Source organism: Ptiloglossa arizonensis, chromosome 2, assembly GCF_051014685.1.
Source record: "Ptiloglossa arizonensis isolate GNS036 chromosome 2, iyPtiAriz1_principal, whole genome shotgun sequence".
In the NCBI taxonomy this organism is placed as follows: domain Eukaryota; kingdom Metazoa; phylum Arthropoda; class Insecta; order Hymenoptera; family Colletidae; genus Ptiloglossa; species Ptiloglossa arizonensis.
The window spans coordinates 31,635,542-31,654,851 of record NC_135049.1 but is presented as its reverse complement, the minus strand read 5'-3'; the positions used below and the strand labels follow the sequence as shown (position 1 = coordinate 31,654,851).

The following is a 19,310-nucleotide window of genomic DNA, read 5'->3' as shown; positions in this document are numbered from 1 at the left end:
CAAATGCGCAAGAGAATCGACCGCGTCGAACGTAAAGAAATCTGAGCGTGATAACGCTTGGAAAAAATAATTTTTCTCGACTTGGAGGGGCCCTGGATTTCAAAATGGACTCGAGACACGGTCGAAACTATCCCGCTTTGCGATGCAAACTATCGTCAAAAATCAGCGAGTCGACTGCGCAAGAGGATCGACCGCGTCGAACGTGAAAGAATCAAAGCGCGATAACGCTCGTGTAGAGATAATTTTTCGCAAGGTAATTTTTCTCGCGACTTGTAGAGACCCCGGACTTGTAAGTCAAAGAGCGAGCGATACGGCGCGATGCTCGCGTTGTAAAACTGCAGCTGCACCGATTCCTTTAACCGTGGCCAGAGCGCCGCGGATGCATTTTACGAGGGAATTCGAGATCGGGCCCGGTTGCCTGGCTGCTTGCCCGGCTCGAGCGGCGTTTTCTGCCTGGCTGGCCTCGCCGCTGTAATATGCAGAAGCCCGCGGGGATTCTTCCGTGTACTCGAGGCGCTCGATTCTCCGACCTCGGATTTATTTTATTTCCATTTAACGCGTCTCCTCGTACATCGTGGCGCGACCGTAACGTCGATCCAACCCCCGATGTCTCGAGAGTTCTTTCGCAGTTACGAATCGATCGAGACGCGGAAAAGACGCACGTTCTTTAAAACGGAAACGTTTAAACTCGGTTCTGATTATGACACGTTCTTTAAAACAGAAACGTTTCCCTTGGAAACTCCATTCTGATTATGACAGTGGACTTGGTTTCGTCGCAATCGACGTTACATCTTTGCAAACTCTTCTCAACGGTGCTAATATTTGACTGCTTGGAACATCGCGTGGCCAGAGAGGAACAAACACCCAATGTATGTTTTATGCAAGTCCCGGACGTCACGATTGGTACACGATTACACGATTACACGATTACACGATTACACGATTACACGATTACACGATTACACGATTACACGATTATACGTGTACGAACAGTTTCGTCGACGAATCGGTAAAAATAGAAAACCGGAGAAGGCTTCGTAGGACTCGACGGTTCCCTTCCGCGTCGATTAACGAAACTTTTCCGCGCAGTCGCGGGAAGAGAACGCTCCGTTCGCGAAGGTTGCGAGAGGTTTTACGATCGTGGCTCGAGAGACTAACTCGTCTCTCTTTTTTCCTTCCCCTCGCGGCGCGTAGCGTACCGCTCGCGTTTACGCGCGTGGTTACCGTGTCCGTGCATCAGCCGGCCGCGGAGTGTTCGTGTGCATCGAACGCGCACCGACGGGAGCGCGAGCGCGAGAGAGTCGTTGCACCGGAACCGCGCTGATTTTCTCCGCTCGCTGCTCGGACACCGGTGAATACGCTTCGAGCGTGTAACACCGAACGTCAACCGAGAGATACGCGCGCGCGGATACACCTTGGCGGGAATAGGATCGACGAGGCGAGAACTTTTCTTTTTTTCTCTTATTCGTACACTCGAACGTGCGCCTAGTCGCGGCAAAAAAAGCCTCCACGGAGACGAGAAAGTTCGCGGCGCGAGAAACACCGATCGCGAACACGAGCGTCGACTATCGCGCTTCTCGAGCTCGTTGAATCGAAGAAACACGCGTTGCATCGAAACGAGCGAACGCGTTCGATTTTCGAGCGATCACGAGCGTCGACTATCGCGCTCCTCGAGCTCGTCGAATCGAAGTAACACGCGTTGCATCGAAACCGCGAACGCGTTCGATTTTGGAGCGACTCGAGAAGCGCGAAACGGCGCGAGAAACACCGATCGCGAACTTGAGCGTCGACTATCGCGCTCCTCGAGCTCGTTGGATCGAAGTAACACGCGTTGCATCGAAACGAGCGAACGCGTTCGATTTTCGAGCGGCTCGAGAAGCACGAAACGACGCGACGATTGCGCGAGTTGTTTCATCGTGAAACGCAACCGGCGGCCCCTTTCTCGGAACGAACAATGAGAAGGTGACGGTGGCTCGAGTATCCAGTGACGAGACGCCGATAGTCCCGTTTCTCGGTACACCGTGCGCGGGTTCTCGTCTTACCACGGGGACCCGTATTCTGCTTTTCCGATTCGGCAACGTTACTCGGCCGGCTTCGTTTTTCGCCGCGTTATCTCCGGCCTCGAGTGACCGCCACCGAGACCCACCGGGTGTACACAGATAATCGACTGCGTCTTCGAGTCTCGGGTGTTGCCCGCGGGACGATTATTTTCGCGACCGAACCGAATACATCGAGTACGTGCCGAAAGAATTCGTGGCGTTGGTTTCGATAGGGAACGATCACGGGAAACGAAGGAATCCTTGAACGATACTCGAACGTGGTTTTGTTTATTCGATTCTATGAAACGATTGCGCGTAAATGGTTAATCGAGATGCGCAAGATTCTCGAGGGATGCAACTCGCAAAGTAGACGCATCTATGGATGCACTGCTGATCGCTAGTGTAGCCCAGTTACGAGTACACGAATTATTAGTGCAGGTTTTTAACTTGTAAATTTGTACGCGGAGATCTTTCAAATTTACCAGCAATTTCGTCCCAAAGAGCTGCGCTTCTCCTTTCCTCGATTTTGATACTATTACTCGTATTTGCACTTCCGTAATGATCCGTGTCTCTCGACGGAGACACTATCTTTCCCTAAATTTCTTTATCTGTAAAAGTTCAGATTGTAATATCTGATTTATTGCAATACACAGGTATACAGCGATACAGCGATTTAATCCTATGCGAATTACGAACAGTGTGCTTTTCTCGACTCTCTGTTTGCGACCGACGGTAGAAAATTGAACAAAGAAAGTAACGGTCAAACCGTCGACCCTTGATCGACCCTTTTGGCGAAACCTAACGCGAACCTTTCGTGTGCCACTATATAACCGACGGTTGCATTTACTCAAACGCAATCGTTGGTAATCTTTTCCCTGTAATTTACGCACTGTGTTTACTTCTGTTGGTAAATCGATGAGTACGTTGGCCGTAAATAAATAAACGAGATTACCTCTCCGTAAAACGAAAACGAGTTCCACGGCAAATACGAGGTGCGGCCGCCTCGAGAAACACCCACGGTCCACTCCGACACTGTGTCCGGAAACTGTGTTCCACCTGTGTCTCGGAGAACCGATTCGAACCGATCGTGAACTCGTCGAGCGTAATTCGCGCGGTTCTCCGCGGGATGGTCCGAAAGTGCCGGTTTTCGAAAGGAATTACGCGTCGCGGAGAATAAGCCGCTTCTCGTCCCGAGGTACAAAGCCCCGGTGTCGGTTTTTGCGGTTATTATTTGCCCGGAAGAATTCAAAAAATGAACCGCAGAGAGGACGGCGCGCTTGGAAGGGGAACAGGAAGAAGGGAGCGGTGGCGGCCAGCTGGTACCGAGTCGGCCGCGAGAAAAACGGCCGGTTAAGGACGAAGAAGAGGCGGAAGAGCTCGCAGAAAGGAAGAATGGTAAACTGCGAAAGAAATCGCGGTCGAAACGGCAGCGCCGCGAAGCCGCCGCGAACCGACCGAGAAAAACGGACTTTTCAGCCGGGCGTGCGGTGCTGTGCGGTGCTGTGCTGTGCGGTGCGCGCCTCGTGGATGCCAAGCGTGATAAAATCGCGCTCGAGGACGAGGAAGAGACGAGATAATAAGCGGCCTTGGCTGGACCGGACGCTTTGCCAGCGTTCGATCGGCGAACGAACGCGATCACGGGACGAGAGGACGAGAGAAGAGTCGAGAGGACGAGAGAGGAGGAGAGAGGACGAGAGAGAACGAGAGAGGAGTTCGACATGGTTCAAGTTTCTTTTTCAACGGAGATTTCCACGTTTCGAAACGATCGATCCCGAACCGCGCACACCGACGAACAACGCAAGCGTTGAAGTGTCTACCGTGGACGAGCAACGATCGTCGATCGTCCGCGCGCGGCCGTTCCGTTCCTCGCTCACGGATTTCGCGTTCAATGGAAACGGGAGCGTTCTCCCGGTTGATTAATCGCCGATCGGATTCCCGAGTAATATCCGTGCAAAGGGGGAGCTCCGTTCACCGGCGAACGGTATCGTTGAATCGTCGACTAGCTCGTCTCGCGTTATCGATCGCGATCGAGTTTCTCCCGGAGATCTCTGCAACGTTTCGAGAAATAATCGTTGTTAACCGAACGATGAAAATCGATCGCCGAAAATGCGAAACGTGCAACGTCAAATCACCTCTCGAGCGATCGCGGGAAAACGAAGAGACGAGGAACGACGGTTCTCGAGCGTATTGCGCAAGGTGCTCGCTAGGGAAGCAATTTATCCAATTGTCGCTATTGTTCGCGGCGTATCTGCCAGGTCCAGCTTCGTCTCTCCGCGGAGACCCCCTTAATTGCGCCTTAACGAGTCGTTAACCGAGATTCGAGCGATTTTCCTTTGCGTAACGCAGCCTCGGCCAGAGACACGCGCGTGATCGCGATCGGAGGCGACTCGTGGCCACGTACGATTCTCTTAATCTTCTACCGTAATTAACGAGACGCGGTGTCACGGATGTTATCGCATCCGCGATTTGTTCGTTTAATGGTAGACTCGTCGTCGTCGTCGTCGTTGTCGTCGTTGTCGTCGAGTCACCGGATCGCGTAAACACGCGACGAGGGAACGGAGTATCGTCGTCTACCGCGAGTCACGTTGTACGACAACGTTGTAACGGCACGTTCGGATCTTCTAGCCGCCGATAGATGTCTGTCGGTCGGTCTTCTTCGAGAGTACGTTCTCGTTTTTTGCCGGTGCAACGAGGAAGCAGGTTCGCCGAGCGGAAAGATTGCCACGCGGGGAAAAAACGGGAGCGAAAGATAGTCGCGCGTGTTTTGCTCCGCTCCGCGGTGGCTGGACGCTCGAGCGTCTATATACGTACGAACGTATTTTGTCGAACGAGTTCGACATCGATACTTCCAAGTCACGGTTTCGTTGGAACGCTCCAAAGGAGACGCGAAGATTACGACGGTGAACCTTCTTTTGGGATCAATTTGGGCAAACGTCTCGAGGAGTTTCGTAACGGGCGGTACGATCGAAACGATGTGCGATTCGAGGGCTCGAAAGGTTGAATCGAAAGTACCGTAATAACACTTTTCCTTCGATGTAATAGACTGCTCGATAGACTTTGTCGTTCGATAAGAAATGAAGCTATTCGTTTTATTTTTCTAAAAATGGTACTACTATGCGATGAATATGCACAAAGTTTCACGTAGATTCGTCGTCTCGTATATTTACAGTTCTTCAAAGTCGAAGCGTCGTAGAATTTTTTTACAATGGAAAAACGACAAAATTTGTTAAAGAACCTAGTATCTCTCCGCGGATAAATAATTTCTACTCGGAGAACTCGGAGAAATCGCGAAACGTTAAATTCTTTTTCTTTTACGACTCGCGGTCCGGTTTCACGCGCGTCGATCGCGCTCGCGCCTGGAAACCGAACGGAGCGCGTATCGAGAAATCGAGCTCCACGAGGTAGTCCTCGGGGAACGAGAAGGAGTAGAAGAGAGCCAAAGCTCGTAAATCAGGGACGAATTTAAGAGCGACGCACCGCGGAGAATGATTTCTGGTTCGCGCGAGGAGAGCACAGTAGGCCTTATTGTGACATCGAGCGCACCCACACGCGTCGTACCGTCACAAAACGGATCTTTATGCCGCTGGTGGAAGCAAGTTCGGTTCAAGAGGAGCGAGAGATACCGTCGAATCGAGTCGTTTTTTCACCGATCGAGAAATCGAGCTATCCCGAGGAGGACAGTGGTGCCCTTTCTTCGCGACCGTCTCGTTCGGGAAAAAAGAGGGGAAAAAAAGAAGTTTGCGCGTCTGCGAGATCCGTTGGTGAATTAAAGAAACGCAAACGGTCACGAACGGTCGGTCGGTCGAAAAATTGAATAATCAATCCGGGCAACGGAGGAGGGACTTCGTTACCATAAATACCTCGCGCCCGAGGAGAGACGCTCGCATAAATTTTAATCGCGTCCTAACAAAATGCTCGTTTCTTTTTTTTTTTTCTTTCCTCTGTCACCGTCCCTGGATATTTCGCTCCGTTCGCCTCGAGCATCGATCGATGGAAGAGGGTCTTCATTTTTTTTCGCCGCGAGTCGATGAAAAATCGTTTTCGACGATCTTACGAAGGAAGAACCGCTCTCTCGTCCGATAATCGTTCCGCTTCGGCCTCGATTCGACCGGTGTTACGCGCGTCGCTTTGCCCGCACCCGATGCATATTTATGCACCGTAGGTGCACGTGCGTGACCACGTGGCTCGTACGTGCATTGTTACCGTCCCCTCGAACCTACCCAGATTCGATCCTTTTCCGCGCTATCGAGCGCGAGAAGAGCCAAGAAATCGTACGATTTTCGTTTCGAAGTCGCGATTCTTCACAGACTGCTCTCCGGTATATTTTTTCGTGGCTCGATCGTCCGCGATAGGACCGGAATCAACGTCGCAACGCTCAAATTACGGCGAGATATCGTCTCGGGTAAATACTCGCGTACAAACACGATTACTCGCCGAGATCTCGTAACCGAAACAATATTTGAGAAGATAATGGACAGTTTTCCGTAACCGTCGCGCCCGAAACTTGTCCGCGAGGCGCATCGCGCTAGTACAGCGTGCACTTTGTTTTCGAGGAGGGACGAAACAGCTCTTATCGTCGGATTTGTCCCGAGCAGCGAGCGTGTCTCGCTCTCGAAGTATCAAAAGCACCGCACGGTCGTTCCAAGGATTCACGCAGTCGTAAAACTGCGCCCAAAATGACGCTTCGGTTGCACCCCGAGTCAACGATTCTATTCGTGAGATTAGAACGTAAGTGGAGTCGAAATTTAACGTCCACGGTGCCAGACTCTCGAGCGCGGTCGACCATTTCGAAGCGAGTTGCGTTTCTAGACGCAACGGATCCTAGAGTGGAACCCTCGATCACGGACTGCGTCCCGGAGAAACCTAATATTATTTCCAAAGACCGATTTCTCCAATTGTATATTATCTTTCCCGGTGGTCGTAGAGGGGGTTCTAAAGGCGCCGAGAAACTTCTTTACAACGCGTGTGCGCTTTTCCCGAGCGAACGAGGAATTATTCACAAAGATCGCGACTATTCTCTAAACGAGAACGCGTTAAAATTCGAATATTTCCGTACGAGTCAAGGGCAGTATCGTTACAAAAACAGTCAGTTAGCGACGTACCTTTGCCAAGTACACCTCGAAGAGATCTTGGTCTCTCTCGTTAGAATTTTTAAACTTCCACGTTCCCCATCGAGATCTCCTCGCGCTTCCGAATAACGACGAATCGATAAAATGCGATTTTCGTATTCATCGCGGTATTGTCGAGTCCGCGTTCTTTTCCGAGCGTGTACGGGCAACGAGCTCGAAATCGATCGAGAGAGCACGGTGGTACGCCTCCGTGAAGCCGTTTTGCTTCACGGCGGTAACAAACGGCGGGCAATATATATCTCCGGCGGCGTGTCAGGGTGCACGATAATTCTTCGTTTCGTCGCGACATGTTAATTCACAGTTGCACGGAGAGAGAGTTACCCGTCGCTGCGCGAGGGAAGCCAGAAAATAATTAAGTCCGGCGAGGCCCGTCCTCGAGGTAAGCCGCGGGCCTTTTCGACGATGATCCCCGCCTTCCGCCATCGAACGTGTCCCCTCTTCTCCCCTGTCCCCTCGGGGGCATCCTCGTCTACGATAGATCCAGGAACGAACCGAAACGACGCGGCTTATCTATCACGAACGGTGGTGATTGCGCAACGAACGCGTCCCCGTACTCTTTGATTTTTCACGCTCGAGGCACCCACCCGCGCAGCCTCGTTACCGTTCCCATTATTGTTACGATAATCGTGGTCGTTATTATCGACACTGCCCGCATCGAGGGTCGCGTCTTCCTCGAAACTCTCTCGGCGGCGCTAAGCTGGAAACTGTTATTACTCGCGCGATATTACCGTGGTGGAATCGCGCGTTCCAGCGGCGAGAAGAGAACCGGTCAACGGGGACCGCCGTGGTAAAACAATCGAGCGGTAATGACGGCCTCGAAGGTGATAGATCGGCCCGCGCGGAATCGAGGAGCGTCGACGGGGTTTCGTAAATTTCCTCGAGGATAAGTTCGAGCTGCGATAATGGAGAACGCGCGTTTGTCTCTGTGATTTTCGTGTAAAATATCGCACCGATGCGCGATCGAGCGAGATACGAGAACGGCCGCGCGCGCTTCGAGAAAACGAGCCTACGTTATCGTCTCGTGGAACGTGCTACGCTCGGGATCGATGGAATTGTTTAAAATACGCGGTGAAGTGCGCGTCGGGACGAAGACGGTCGAAAGTTATCGTCGTCGAGTTTCGGTCCGTTTTTCGAGAGAAGAGAGCGACGGTGACCGTGTGGATCGTCGTGAATAAAAGCGGGAGCGTTCGTTTTCCGTTTCCTCTCTCGCCTCTCTTCCCTCGTCGGGGTCGTAAATCGAGAAGGGGTTAGCCGGTGACGAGGCCACGGCCGCGCCACGTCGCGCCACGTCGCTCGAACCCTTTTATTTCGACCGAACGATAAATCTCGTAATCCATCGCGGCGAGGCGAACTCGGGTTTCTCGGCACGGTCGAATTCGAGGCTCGAAACGCGCGCGATCCTCAACGATATTCTCGCCTCTCGATCGAGCCGAGAGAGTATATCGACGCGTTTAGAAACGGGATTAGAGGTGTCGACACTCGCGCGCGTCACGTCGAGTGACGACGAAAAAGAAGAAGAAGAAGAAGTGGAAGAAGAGGAAGAGGAGGGCTCTCGGTAGACCGGGAAGCTCGCTTCTTAACCGCTCGACTTTCGTCGTCCGAATGTCTCGAGTTTCGAGCCACGGGGCCCGAGAGACCCCTCGCCGCTACGAGTAGATTCTTATCCGTTCGTCGAGCCGGCCGAGCGTCGTGACGGAAATCACGTAGACGTCTCGGGTTCGTTTTTCTTCTCGGACCCCGGACGAGGAAAACTCGTCCCGCCTCTATCGACTCGGATAGCGTTCCGCCCGCCCTATCGAACCTCTGGAATGCTTTATCGTAAGCAGATTAACGCATGGTTTCTCGGAAAGTAGACGAACCCGCGGAGGCGGTGAAACCTACGAGCGCTCTTCGGACACCGTTACTCGCGTTTCGACGCGCACGGTTTTTCGGTCGTTGTCCGCTCGAAGGAAAAAATATCATCTCGGCTCGGTAATCGAATTCGACGCGCGTCGATATCTCTCCAACGGATGGACAAACTTCTCTCCGAGAGTGAACGCACAAAAACTAGGAGAGCGAACGCGCGAGCGTAATCGCGAAAGTTTCGCGAGCGGTTACGGACGAGGGACGAGATATCCACCGACACGGATTTCCTCGATAACGAATCTTCCTCCTCTCGACTGTTCTCCGCGCAAAATCTCAGAGAAGAAAAAGAAACGAGGAACGACGCGGAGAAACACGCGGAGAAACACGCGGAGAAACACGCGGAGAAACACGCGGAGAAACGTGGGGTTCGCGTATTTCACCGTGCGGTTTACGAGTCGCGGCCCGCGTTAAAAAAGAGGGAGAGAAGCTTTTAAGCGCGCGGCCGCGGAGAGTGATTTTTTTCGAGTGGCTTTTTTTATCGTCCGCTTTCGGAAAGCCCGCGCATGGAACGAGAACAAACGCGGCAGTGTTGCGGGAGGAAACTATAAAAATTGTCGTAAAAGTCTCGCGCGTTGTTGCACGTGCTACGGCACGATGTTGGACCTCGTACTCTTCGACCGGAGGATCGGCAGCGTCCAGGGGGTCTTCGGGGAAAGGAAATCTGGTCCCGGTCGAAGACGAGACGCAATACTCTCGGTCCAAAGTCGCGCGGAGGTGAAACTTTGGGCGCGTAGCCAACGCTGGATCAACGAGAGCGCCGTAGAGTCGACGATCGCTCGCTTTTTCAGCGACTTTTCGCTCGGATCGCGTACCTTTCTCGACGAGATTCAGCGATTCGAAAGAAATTTCTTGCCAACACCGATAGACGATCTCGGTGAACGTGGTAAAAGTTGAACCAAGTGACGGGCTTTCCGGAGCTGCGTCGGTTTCGAAAGTACGCGTGAAATTTAACAGGCGTGAAAACACGGACGAACGTGAGAGGTACCTTCGATTGATTCGTCATTGAAACGAACGGGAAACGGTAGCTAACGTCAGCTTCGAGAACGCCCAATTGATCCACTCGGCGAGCAAACGTCTCCATCGATATGCATACGAATGGAACAACGTGCGGCGTTCAATGCGCGAGAAAGAAACGGGATAAAGGCATCCATCGAACCGGTCGATTAATTCGCGTTCGAGAGGAGGCCACAATAGCGGTTAGAAAGGGCGAATAGGGCCGTCGCCTCGATGCCAACTGTACAAACACTCTGCACGTGTGGCCGGTGGAAAACGGTGGGAAAAGCGTCGGCTTTCCCGACGCCTTCGAGGCTCCTTCTTCGCTACGCGACAGCAGGTGGTTGCGTCGTTTCTCGTCACCCTCTAGGGAGATCTTCTCGCCTCTTTTTTCTTCCCTCCTCGACGAAACGGCGGCAAGACCATCCTCCCGTTTCGATTCCATTTAAGTCGGTCGTAGTTGCGGTTGCACACTCTGGTCTGTAATTTACAGGGCTTTGTCGTACGTATCGTTCAACGATATCGTTTAAATTTCTTTCCAATGTTTGGAATCCAACGAAACGAAATCAAAGTTTTTTCCTCGACGCCTCGATCCTTGTCCAAGTGGTTGTTTCACGGGTCGTGAAATAACCGGGGGTAAAGGGAAAATTATACCGTTTATTTATAAATGTATTTATAAAAATTATACCGTATATTTTGCAATTTGTTCCTACTCGTCGCTTTCGTAACGCGCAAAGAGGAATTCCTTTTCCCACGTTCGAGGCCACGTGTTGAAAATACGGAAGTCGATTGAACGTCTCGCGAGGAGCTCTCCTGTTCCGAAGTGAACACAGCGCGATTCTTTCGTTGAAAAAAATACACGCGGCTTCGCAAAACGAAGAATACGCCCGATAGATCCTTAAAAGCCGATCGTCGATACCGTTCGACCGAACAGGAGATAGAAGAGGCTCGTCGATGGTGGCTCGATCGAAACGGATGCGAGGATGCGCGTTCGTTAATGCGCTCGCGTGCAACGGCACGTGATTGGCCCCAAAGAATCGATGCAACGCTAATTACGTCGCCGCGTAAACGGACGCGCGCATTTAACGGTGGTTCGATGATCGACGTACGTGCCGTTACGTCGACTGTGGGAATGCGAAAAGTACGATCGGAGAAGGTGCAAACGCGAACCAGACGGCCGTTCGATCGATCGATGCAAGATCGATCTAATAGGAATTCGATCCGGAGGAATTTACACTGGTATTCGTCCGATGGTATTTTTCGCACGTCCTCTTTCCGCGAAACCTTAAGATTCCCCGAGACGATTACCATCGATCGACGTTTGCGTCGATGACCGACGATATTTAAAAGAGGACGAGCGTGACTTTTTTTATGCGACTCGTCGAAGAAAAATTTCCATTCGATCGTCGATCTGGATCAACTTCATCCGCACGTGAACAACCGCGGGGACTTCTCGCCTCGATTCCGGCTCCCTCGAACGAGTTACACCGTTTCTCGTATTTGCACGAAACGCGGAGGGAACGTTTGCTCCGATCGGATGAAACACGTGTGGTCGAGGATCGAGCGTGGGAGGCCGGTGGTAAGTCGGTGCAGTCGACGTTCGACCAATATCTCTATTTATACCTACCGAACCGAGTCCGAGCGATTGATTTTATTTCGATTTCCCTCGAGCGTCTCTTCCAGTCCACGCGATCGAAAAGGAGATCGGCGACGATGAAACGGTACCGTGTCTCGGTCACCCTTCGTAAATTTTCAAATTTACGTCCTCGATGTTAAAGTAGTAATTCGTCCGGAAACGGAACGAGAGATTCCAGGGAAACGGACGCCCTTCCGTGTTTCGTCTATTTCCAGCAACCCGTTCGCTTCCGAGCAGTCCCTCCGTGTCCTACGAGAACCCTCGATAAAAATAACCTCGTCGATTTCGGGGTTAGTCTCGATACGGACCAGCGACTTTTCGCCGCGCGTTTCGTACACGTTTCTTTTCTTCTTTTTTCTTCTTCTTCCTCCTTATTCTTCCGATTGAAAACAACGAAGACGAGAGCCGCTCGTCCGCTACGAGGCTGAAAGTTGGGCGCCGAGACGAAGGGCTGACACGGTACATTCCGTGCGTCGAACCGTCCAATCGGAAGGCGAGTAGTCATCCCTACTCGGCCACGAAGACTCGGAAGCAGATGTCGTATAACCGTGGCGACGGAAAAGTCAGTCAGAGCCCGGCCTACGTCGCGATAAGTGTCCGCGATAAATCTAAACGTTCTTTCGATCGGGTTCGATCGATGTTGGTGGTGTTTTTACAGTGCCGCGGAACGAGTACTCGCAGCGTCGAAGAGCGTTGAAACTCATCGGTGAAAATGTGCATCACGCACGTAACGATCAAGGTGACGTCGATTATCGTATTCAGCGCGAATATACCGGTGTATTCGAAACGATTTTTTTCTCGATACGATCGAAACGTTCTGAATTTCAACGTATCGGGGCATTGACCTCCCGAGTAGCTGTATCGCGATCAAACCGGAGTAAATTACGTAAAATAATCGTGGGAGTATCTCTCGCGTAGATAGCTCTTGTTTATCGTACTCGCGGGATCCAAAGTTTCCTTCCGTAGGCAGTGGATCCTTTCTTCCTCGGTGGACATTGTTTCCTCGATAAAGAAGAAACGCGCGCGCGATCGGTCGGCTACATCTATCCTCTTCCTTCTCGTAACAACGAACGAGCTCAATGGGAGGATTTACGATTTAAAATTCAAAGTACTCGAGCATCGCCGTGGGGTTTCTCGCGCGGAATGAAATTACGCGGAATTAATACGATTCTCGTTTGCACGATTTATCGTTCCGCTCGCGACTCGAGGCCGAGTTTCGTTCACGGGGATCCTCTCTCGGACAGTGGACATTGTTTACTCGATAACGAACGCACGCCATAAGCGACAGCACGGTTTCCGATAGTCGAGTTCGTCGTCGTTTCGAGACAATAGCGTTACAGTGCGCGAGAATCTGCTGCGGGATGCAACGTCGTATCTCAATAGAATCGGTCCCGTCCGCATCTTCGGGTTAACTAACTATTGTTTTTCTTTGCTGTTGCAGGTAAGCGACCGCGGAGTTCTTAAGCCACGCTCGAATTACCGGGTGGTAAGTTACACCTGAAAAGCTATTCGCGGACGATCATCTCGGCGCTCGAGAGCTCGTGACTGGCAGAAAAGAACTGCCGGAAAAAGGAGCGCGTAACGCTTAGAAGATCGCTCCGAGTGCAACGGTTGCACGATGCGAGATGCACCGCGTCATGCGATACCGGCTCGCTAGTCCTTGTATTTTTCGATGCGGTTCGTACCGTTCTCGATCGAAGAAAACAAAAGCGATCTTCGTTTCGCGTTGCGTCTAGGAGAGGAAAGACCACGTTTCGAGCGTGCAACGAAGAAGATTTCATCGTGACCGACGAAACAAATTTTCGAAACTCGGTAGCGCTCTCCCGTCTCGTAGACGGGAAAGTTAAACGGGCGAAAAATTGTACAAGGGAAGGGAGAGAGAAAGGCGAGCCTAATTAGCACCGTGAACGGTAAATCGATCTCGGACTTTATGGGACTTTTCTTATCCGATTAACCGTCGTTGCTTTTGTCGTAATAAATTCGTTCGAGAACGAGTATACACCGTGGGGCTAAAATTCGCGATCCACGACACGGTGCGCTTCGAAGGAACGAAAACATTGCTCGAAACGTTTCCTCCCCGAGTTATCGCCGAGCTGAGCGAAGTTTGCGCGTGCAATTAGTCATCCTTGAATCTCGAGCGATCGAGTAGACCGACATCGGTAGATATACGCACGAGAGAAATTTTCGTGACGGTGAATCGAGAGAGCGACGATCGTTCGGAGAAAGTGCGCGCCGCTAATTAACGTCGGCATTGTTGCTAAATTCGCATTTCGCGCGATGGAACGCCAACGATTCCTCGAATACGAGGAACGTCGAACGGTCGAAAACGAGCGCGAGAATTTCAAAGTGGAGCACTGTCGTTGAACGCGTGCAACATTTTCGAAGCCAAAGAGGACCGTTTACGAACGTTCGTCGAGACGAGAATCGAAGAACGGTTAAGGGCTTTTCTTGCCCTTGTCGCGAAAAGTAGCGCAAAGGGGAAAGAACCGAGGAGTCGAAGAAAATGTAGATTCGATTTTACGCGAATCGTCCGCGAAAAGTTCAACGAGAGAACGGTGGAATGGGTGCACTTTCGACGTAAACTTAATATCTCGGGATCCATTAGGGAGGAGGTTGAGGGTAAACGTGGAGGGTTCGATCGACTAATAACTGCGCGAGAATTTAAAAGTGAAACACTATCGTTGATCACGTGCAATATTTTCGAAGTCAAAGAGGACCGTTTACGGACGTTCGCCGAGACGAGAACCGAAGAACGCTCGCCGGTTAAGGGTTTTTCTTGCCCTTGTCGCGAAAAGTATCACACGGGGGAAAGAACCAAGGAGTCGAAGAAGTCTTCGATTCGATTTTACGCGAATCGTCCGCGAAAAATTGAACGGTGGAATCGGTGCACTTTCGACGTAAACTGTTAACATTTCGCGATCCATTAAGAAGAAGCTTGAGGGTAAACGTGGATCGTTCGATCGCTCGATAACCGCGCGAGTAGACGAGTCGGCTCGATGTCCCACCGCGTGTCCTCGAGGCTAGGTGGTCGGTGGTGGCTAGTTTGACCGTGACGATCGGGGAGCGAGTCGAATGCGAGAAAAGTCGAAGAAGGATTAGCAGAAGGTTGTACGGTACGCGAGGGAAGGGGTAGGCGCTGAAAGATGCAACCGAACGATCCGAGGAAGGTCCCTCGGTGCAATAATTGCGGTCGAGCAATTGCACGGACACGCGAGCGAGCCAGCCGAGCCGCGGTGCGCACCGCGGCGTGCAGCCGCAGATAAAGTTTTGAAAAAGTGGCCGGCTCATAAATCAGGAATCGCCGGACGTGCTGGATGATCCTCCGGTATCTCGCATCCGTGGACGTCGTTCCAGCTCGTATGGAAATCGAAATTGTGCTGCTACCCCGGTCGTCTGTCTCCCTTTCCCTCCCCCTACGGCCCTCGCGCGCCTCGTGTTCTCGCGGATGCAATTATGCGCGGAGGGGCCTCTCGCTCCTTTCAGCAGAAATGAATCTGCGATTTTTACGAGCCCGCGACCGATAGTATTGATTAATGGGAGCGCGGTTCATAAATTTTGCGCTCGGCGATATATCGGTCAGGGGATGGGGGAGACGATGATTGATTTTTCGAGGCGCCATTGATTTAAATTGAAACCCGGGGGCTAGAAGCGTCGTCGTCGTTGTCGTTGTCGTTGTCGTTGTCGTGGTCGTCGAGGCCATCTCGAACTTTTGCCCCTGTATCGAGCGAGCCGTTGAAAAAGTTACACGGTACATAGAGTTACACGGGGACGAGTCGAGGTACGTGGACGCGCGTTTTACACGGGTACCCCGTGGTCGGGGATCGAAACGAGTATCTCGCGGGACAAAAGTTGCTCGGTTTCGTGGAAGGGGCGGCCAACGATCGAGAGTAAAAAAAAGAAGAGGAAAAAAAAAATAATCGAGCCGGTCTTTCCACCGAGCAAAGTGTTTTCCCTTTGAAGAGGACAATGAGCCTTTCCGCGCGTGGACCGGCAACGAGAGAGGAATACCGGTCCTCGTAAATTTCCCGATGCGTTATTGGCGCGTCCTCGCAGATAAGATCGAATCGAAATTAATTCCGACGCCGGGGCGTCGTGCGCTGCGCTGCGCCGTGCGCGCGCTCGCGCTCGCGCTCGCTCGCTGAAACGCGAGATCGGTCTCTCGCGTGTGGACCCGCGAGCGTGCGAGCAGCCAGCTCGCCGATCACCAGGGGCGAGGGGGCGGTGTAATTCAAAGCATTAAAAATAGATACAATCTCGAAAAGTGCTCGCGCGAGGCCGCGCCGCTCGTAAATCAGAAATCGCTCGGACGCGCGGAATGATGATACCGGTTGCGTTCTGTGTATACTATCTATAGAAATTGTGTTTGCGCAATTACGCTCGCGCTTTAACGACCCACGAATAAGACGCTCCCTGTCCCGGTCGCGAATTTACGACGAGATATTTCAGGAGAATCGGCGAACGAGTTTTCGACCCGGCGAAAAGAATTCGGCGGCCGGCCGCGCGTGGTTTAACCGGACCCAGGATCGGATCTCGAGTTCCACGGACCTTATCGAATCCCTTTGTCGTTCATTCAACGATTCGCGATCGTCGACGAAACATCGTCTCGAATTTACGAACACCGTTCACGAAACTCTCCGATCGTCCCGCGTGGAAATCGGTTACAGAAAAAAGAGAAAAGGAAAGATTTGAAAAATGAAGTTATCAATTCGACCGATCGGATCGTCGAGCTTTTAAGGATGTTTGAACGGCGTTCGCGTACGCGAGGGATCGAAACCGCTAATTAGTCGAACGGGATAATTGCCCCCGAATAACCGGCTGCGATTCCAAGATAAATCGGTGGCAACCGTGAGGGGCAACGAAAACCGCAACGTCGCGCGTTTCGACACAGTAATCCTTCGAAGAACCGCAATTATCCGGATAATTGCTCGTCCGCGCGGAGATTAATATTGGCGCGCTAGCAGCCGGTTCCGTGATCGATAAATGTCGCGAGATCGCCTCGATTACCGATCCTTTTCGCGTCTAGTCGCGGTTGGTAACGAGCCGAGCGAACTCTGTCAATTTCTTCCGATCGAAAAGGACGCGCGGCGCTCGACAAACGTTACTCTCGCGTTGATTAACGAGAGACCGAGGACGAGTTTGGAAATTTACAAACCGAGGATAAACGAGTTCGAGGGTCGTCTGTAGACGAACCTTCGTAGAATCGCGTTGCCCTTTGCTTATTAACGGTAGCCCTAATTTTACATCGTCCGTGGTTTCTGTCGACGCACAGGTAGATTCTCGAAACTGGAACACGGAACACGGCTCGTGATCGAACCGAAGGGAAACACGTGTCTGGAAATATCGTCGCGATCGAAGAAACGAGTATCCGGAAACCATCGCCGACATCCGTTCCGAACGATTCGACGCCAAGATACTCCTCACCGTTTTCCGGAAATTCGTTTACGTAAACGAACGGAAGAGGATCTCGTTTGCGTTTACGGACGCGACAATCTCGTCGAAAGTGGCTCGACTTTGTCCCAGACGGGCCATTTAATTTGCGTTCAACCATCGTTCTTTCGCGATCAATTTCCAACGGATTACCACGACCAGAAGCTCCCACTTTTGGTTAATCGATTGGCGATAAATCGCGTATCTGGCGCGCGGTAGGAGCTCGCGCGGTTATTCCCCGTTCGTGTTCGCTACTTTGTAATTTTCGATGTTACGAGGAGCACTTTCGGCAATTTACCGCGTCTCCGTGCTGCCGGAGCCGGGACGATAAATATTCCGCAAATGGGAGCCGGCTCGGGCGCGAAACCCGCACTCGCTGTCGCGAACCGTGGACAAAAATTCACCGAGGAAAGCTCCGTTTGTCGCGTATTCGGATCTAGTCGCCGGGAGGATATTTCGAGCGGCTGGAACATCGCGAGTTTACTTTCTCCGAGTGTTCCACGAACGGTTGCTCCAATTAAGCACCGATATCTGCATCGAGCCTGCGTCGTTTTCGCGAGCGAACGCTTTTCAACGGTGCCACGAATTATCGAAAAAAAAGAAAAGATTCGTTCGCGAACGACTCGTTTCGATCGTTGCGATTTGTCCGGATCGCGAATTGCGAAAAGTGGATCGTAATTATAGTCAAGGTCGTGTTTATTCGATTATCTCTCGGTAAACGCGAATGACTCATCGGTACAACACCGGTGCGTGTACATCGGTGAACATATGTTAGCCAACGCGTGTGTACCTTCTGCTCGAAAAGTATCGCGACACCTGCTCCTTTCGCGCAAAACGTAATCGTCGATCCGGTTTACATCCGGTCGTGAGTAGCCGTTTAAACACAAAGTGTCTCGATGATTACGAGGAGGGGGAGTACACAGATACATTGGTCGAACTTGCACGTTCTCGGAAAGTAACGCGTGTAATCTGCTCGAAAGTAATCGATGCTTTTCAACGAGGAACGACCAAACGATATCTCGATCAGTGGGTTAATTCCGCGAGACAAAGATTCGCGAACGAGATTCGGAAACGCGATGAAACTGGCACGATTCCACGCGTCTCGGAGCGCGGCTAACACAGTTGCTCAACGAAGATTCTCTCTAATTGACCGAATCGGCGGCAATTCACAGCCGAGCTCGAGATAAACGTTATCGTTGCGGGCGCCGTTAGATTAGAGTTTTCATCGGCCACGAGCGGCTTTCTCGGCCGGATACGTAGAAAACATCTCGCCTCGTCTCTCTTACCCGCGAGAACTTTGCACTCGGTCTCGAAGACATCGAAGAGGATTCAATGCACTCGTTTATCGGGCCGAGGATAGAAAGGAATATTTCCACGCGTGTACAAAGTGTCGTACGGATCGAGGTTTTACCACGCCGGACGACTTTTACTTTATCTACGCGCCTCGTCCTCGAACTCGGTTTCGAACTTTGGTAAACGCTCGAGCGCGATTTTCCTGCTTTTATTTATTTATTTTTTTTTTTTATACTCGTCCTCGCGGTATAGCGGACTCGCTTCGAAGACGAAACGCGGAACGTTTGACTTTGTACCTTGCGCGTGTACCTTGCGTCGTCGCGCGATCGAACCCCGACCTCGACGAGCGCACAAAAATATTCGTAAACGTTGCGAAAGGGTCCGGGAATCCGTAAAAATTGAGCGGAATCCAGTTCGCCTCGACACGATTATTCGCTTCGGTTAGAAACTCGTTCGTCACTCGTTAGGAATCGATTAACGAACGATCGCGGTTGGTCAACCGACACCTGATCAAACCACGCGATCTAGGCCGAGCAGATAAGCTAATGAGCGCCAACGTTTTCTTTTTTTTTTTTTTCTTTCTTTCCACGAAGCCCGTGAAATCTCTCTGGCGAACTCTCTTCTCTCTCGGAAGAATCTATTCTCCGATCGTTGAACGGTCACGTCGAGTTTCGAGCTTTCGTCGCGAAGATCCAAGGATGGACCGTGTATCGCGGAGACCAAGAATCCTTTGTGTCGCGACAGTCGCGAGGAAAGGATCTGCATCTAAATCTCACGTGGACGTTGTAGCAAAGGATCGAAGAGGGAGTCCCGGTGATGAAACGGTTAATTAATTTTCGTGGGCCCCGTGCATACGCACAGCGGGCCCCTGTGCAACACGCGCTCGCG

At 51.7% G+C, this 19,310-nt stretch overlaps 1 protein-coding gene across 6 annotated transcripts in view; it reads left to right on the top strand.

Annotated features, from left to right (window-relative positions):
- Positions 1 to 19,310, top strand: part of LOC143143570 (uncharacterized) — a 154,382-nt gene that overhangs the window by 112,565 nt on the left and 22,507 nt on the right. For 4 of the 6 annotated variants that reach the window (XM_076304956.1, XM_076304955.1, XM_076304960.1 and 1 more), the window contains one exon: positions 13,144 to 13,188. The exons of the other annotated variants lie outside the window; for them this stretch is intronic. In XM_076304956.1, coding sequence (XP_076161071.1) covers positions 13,144 to 13,188 — 45 coding nt within the window. The remainder of the gene's footprint in view (positions 1 to 13,143; positions 13,189 to 19,310) is intronic. 6 annotated transcript variants of the gene reach the window in all.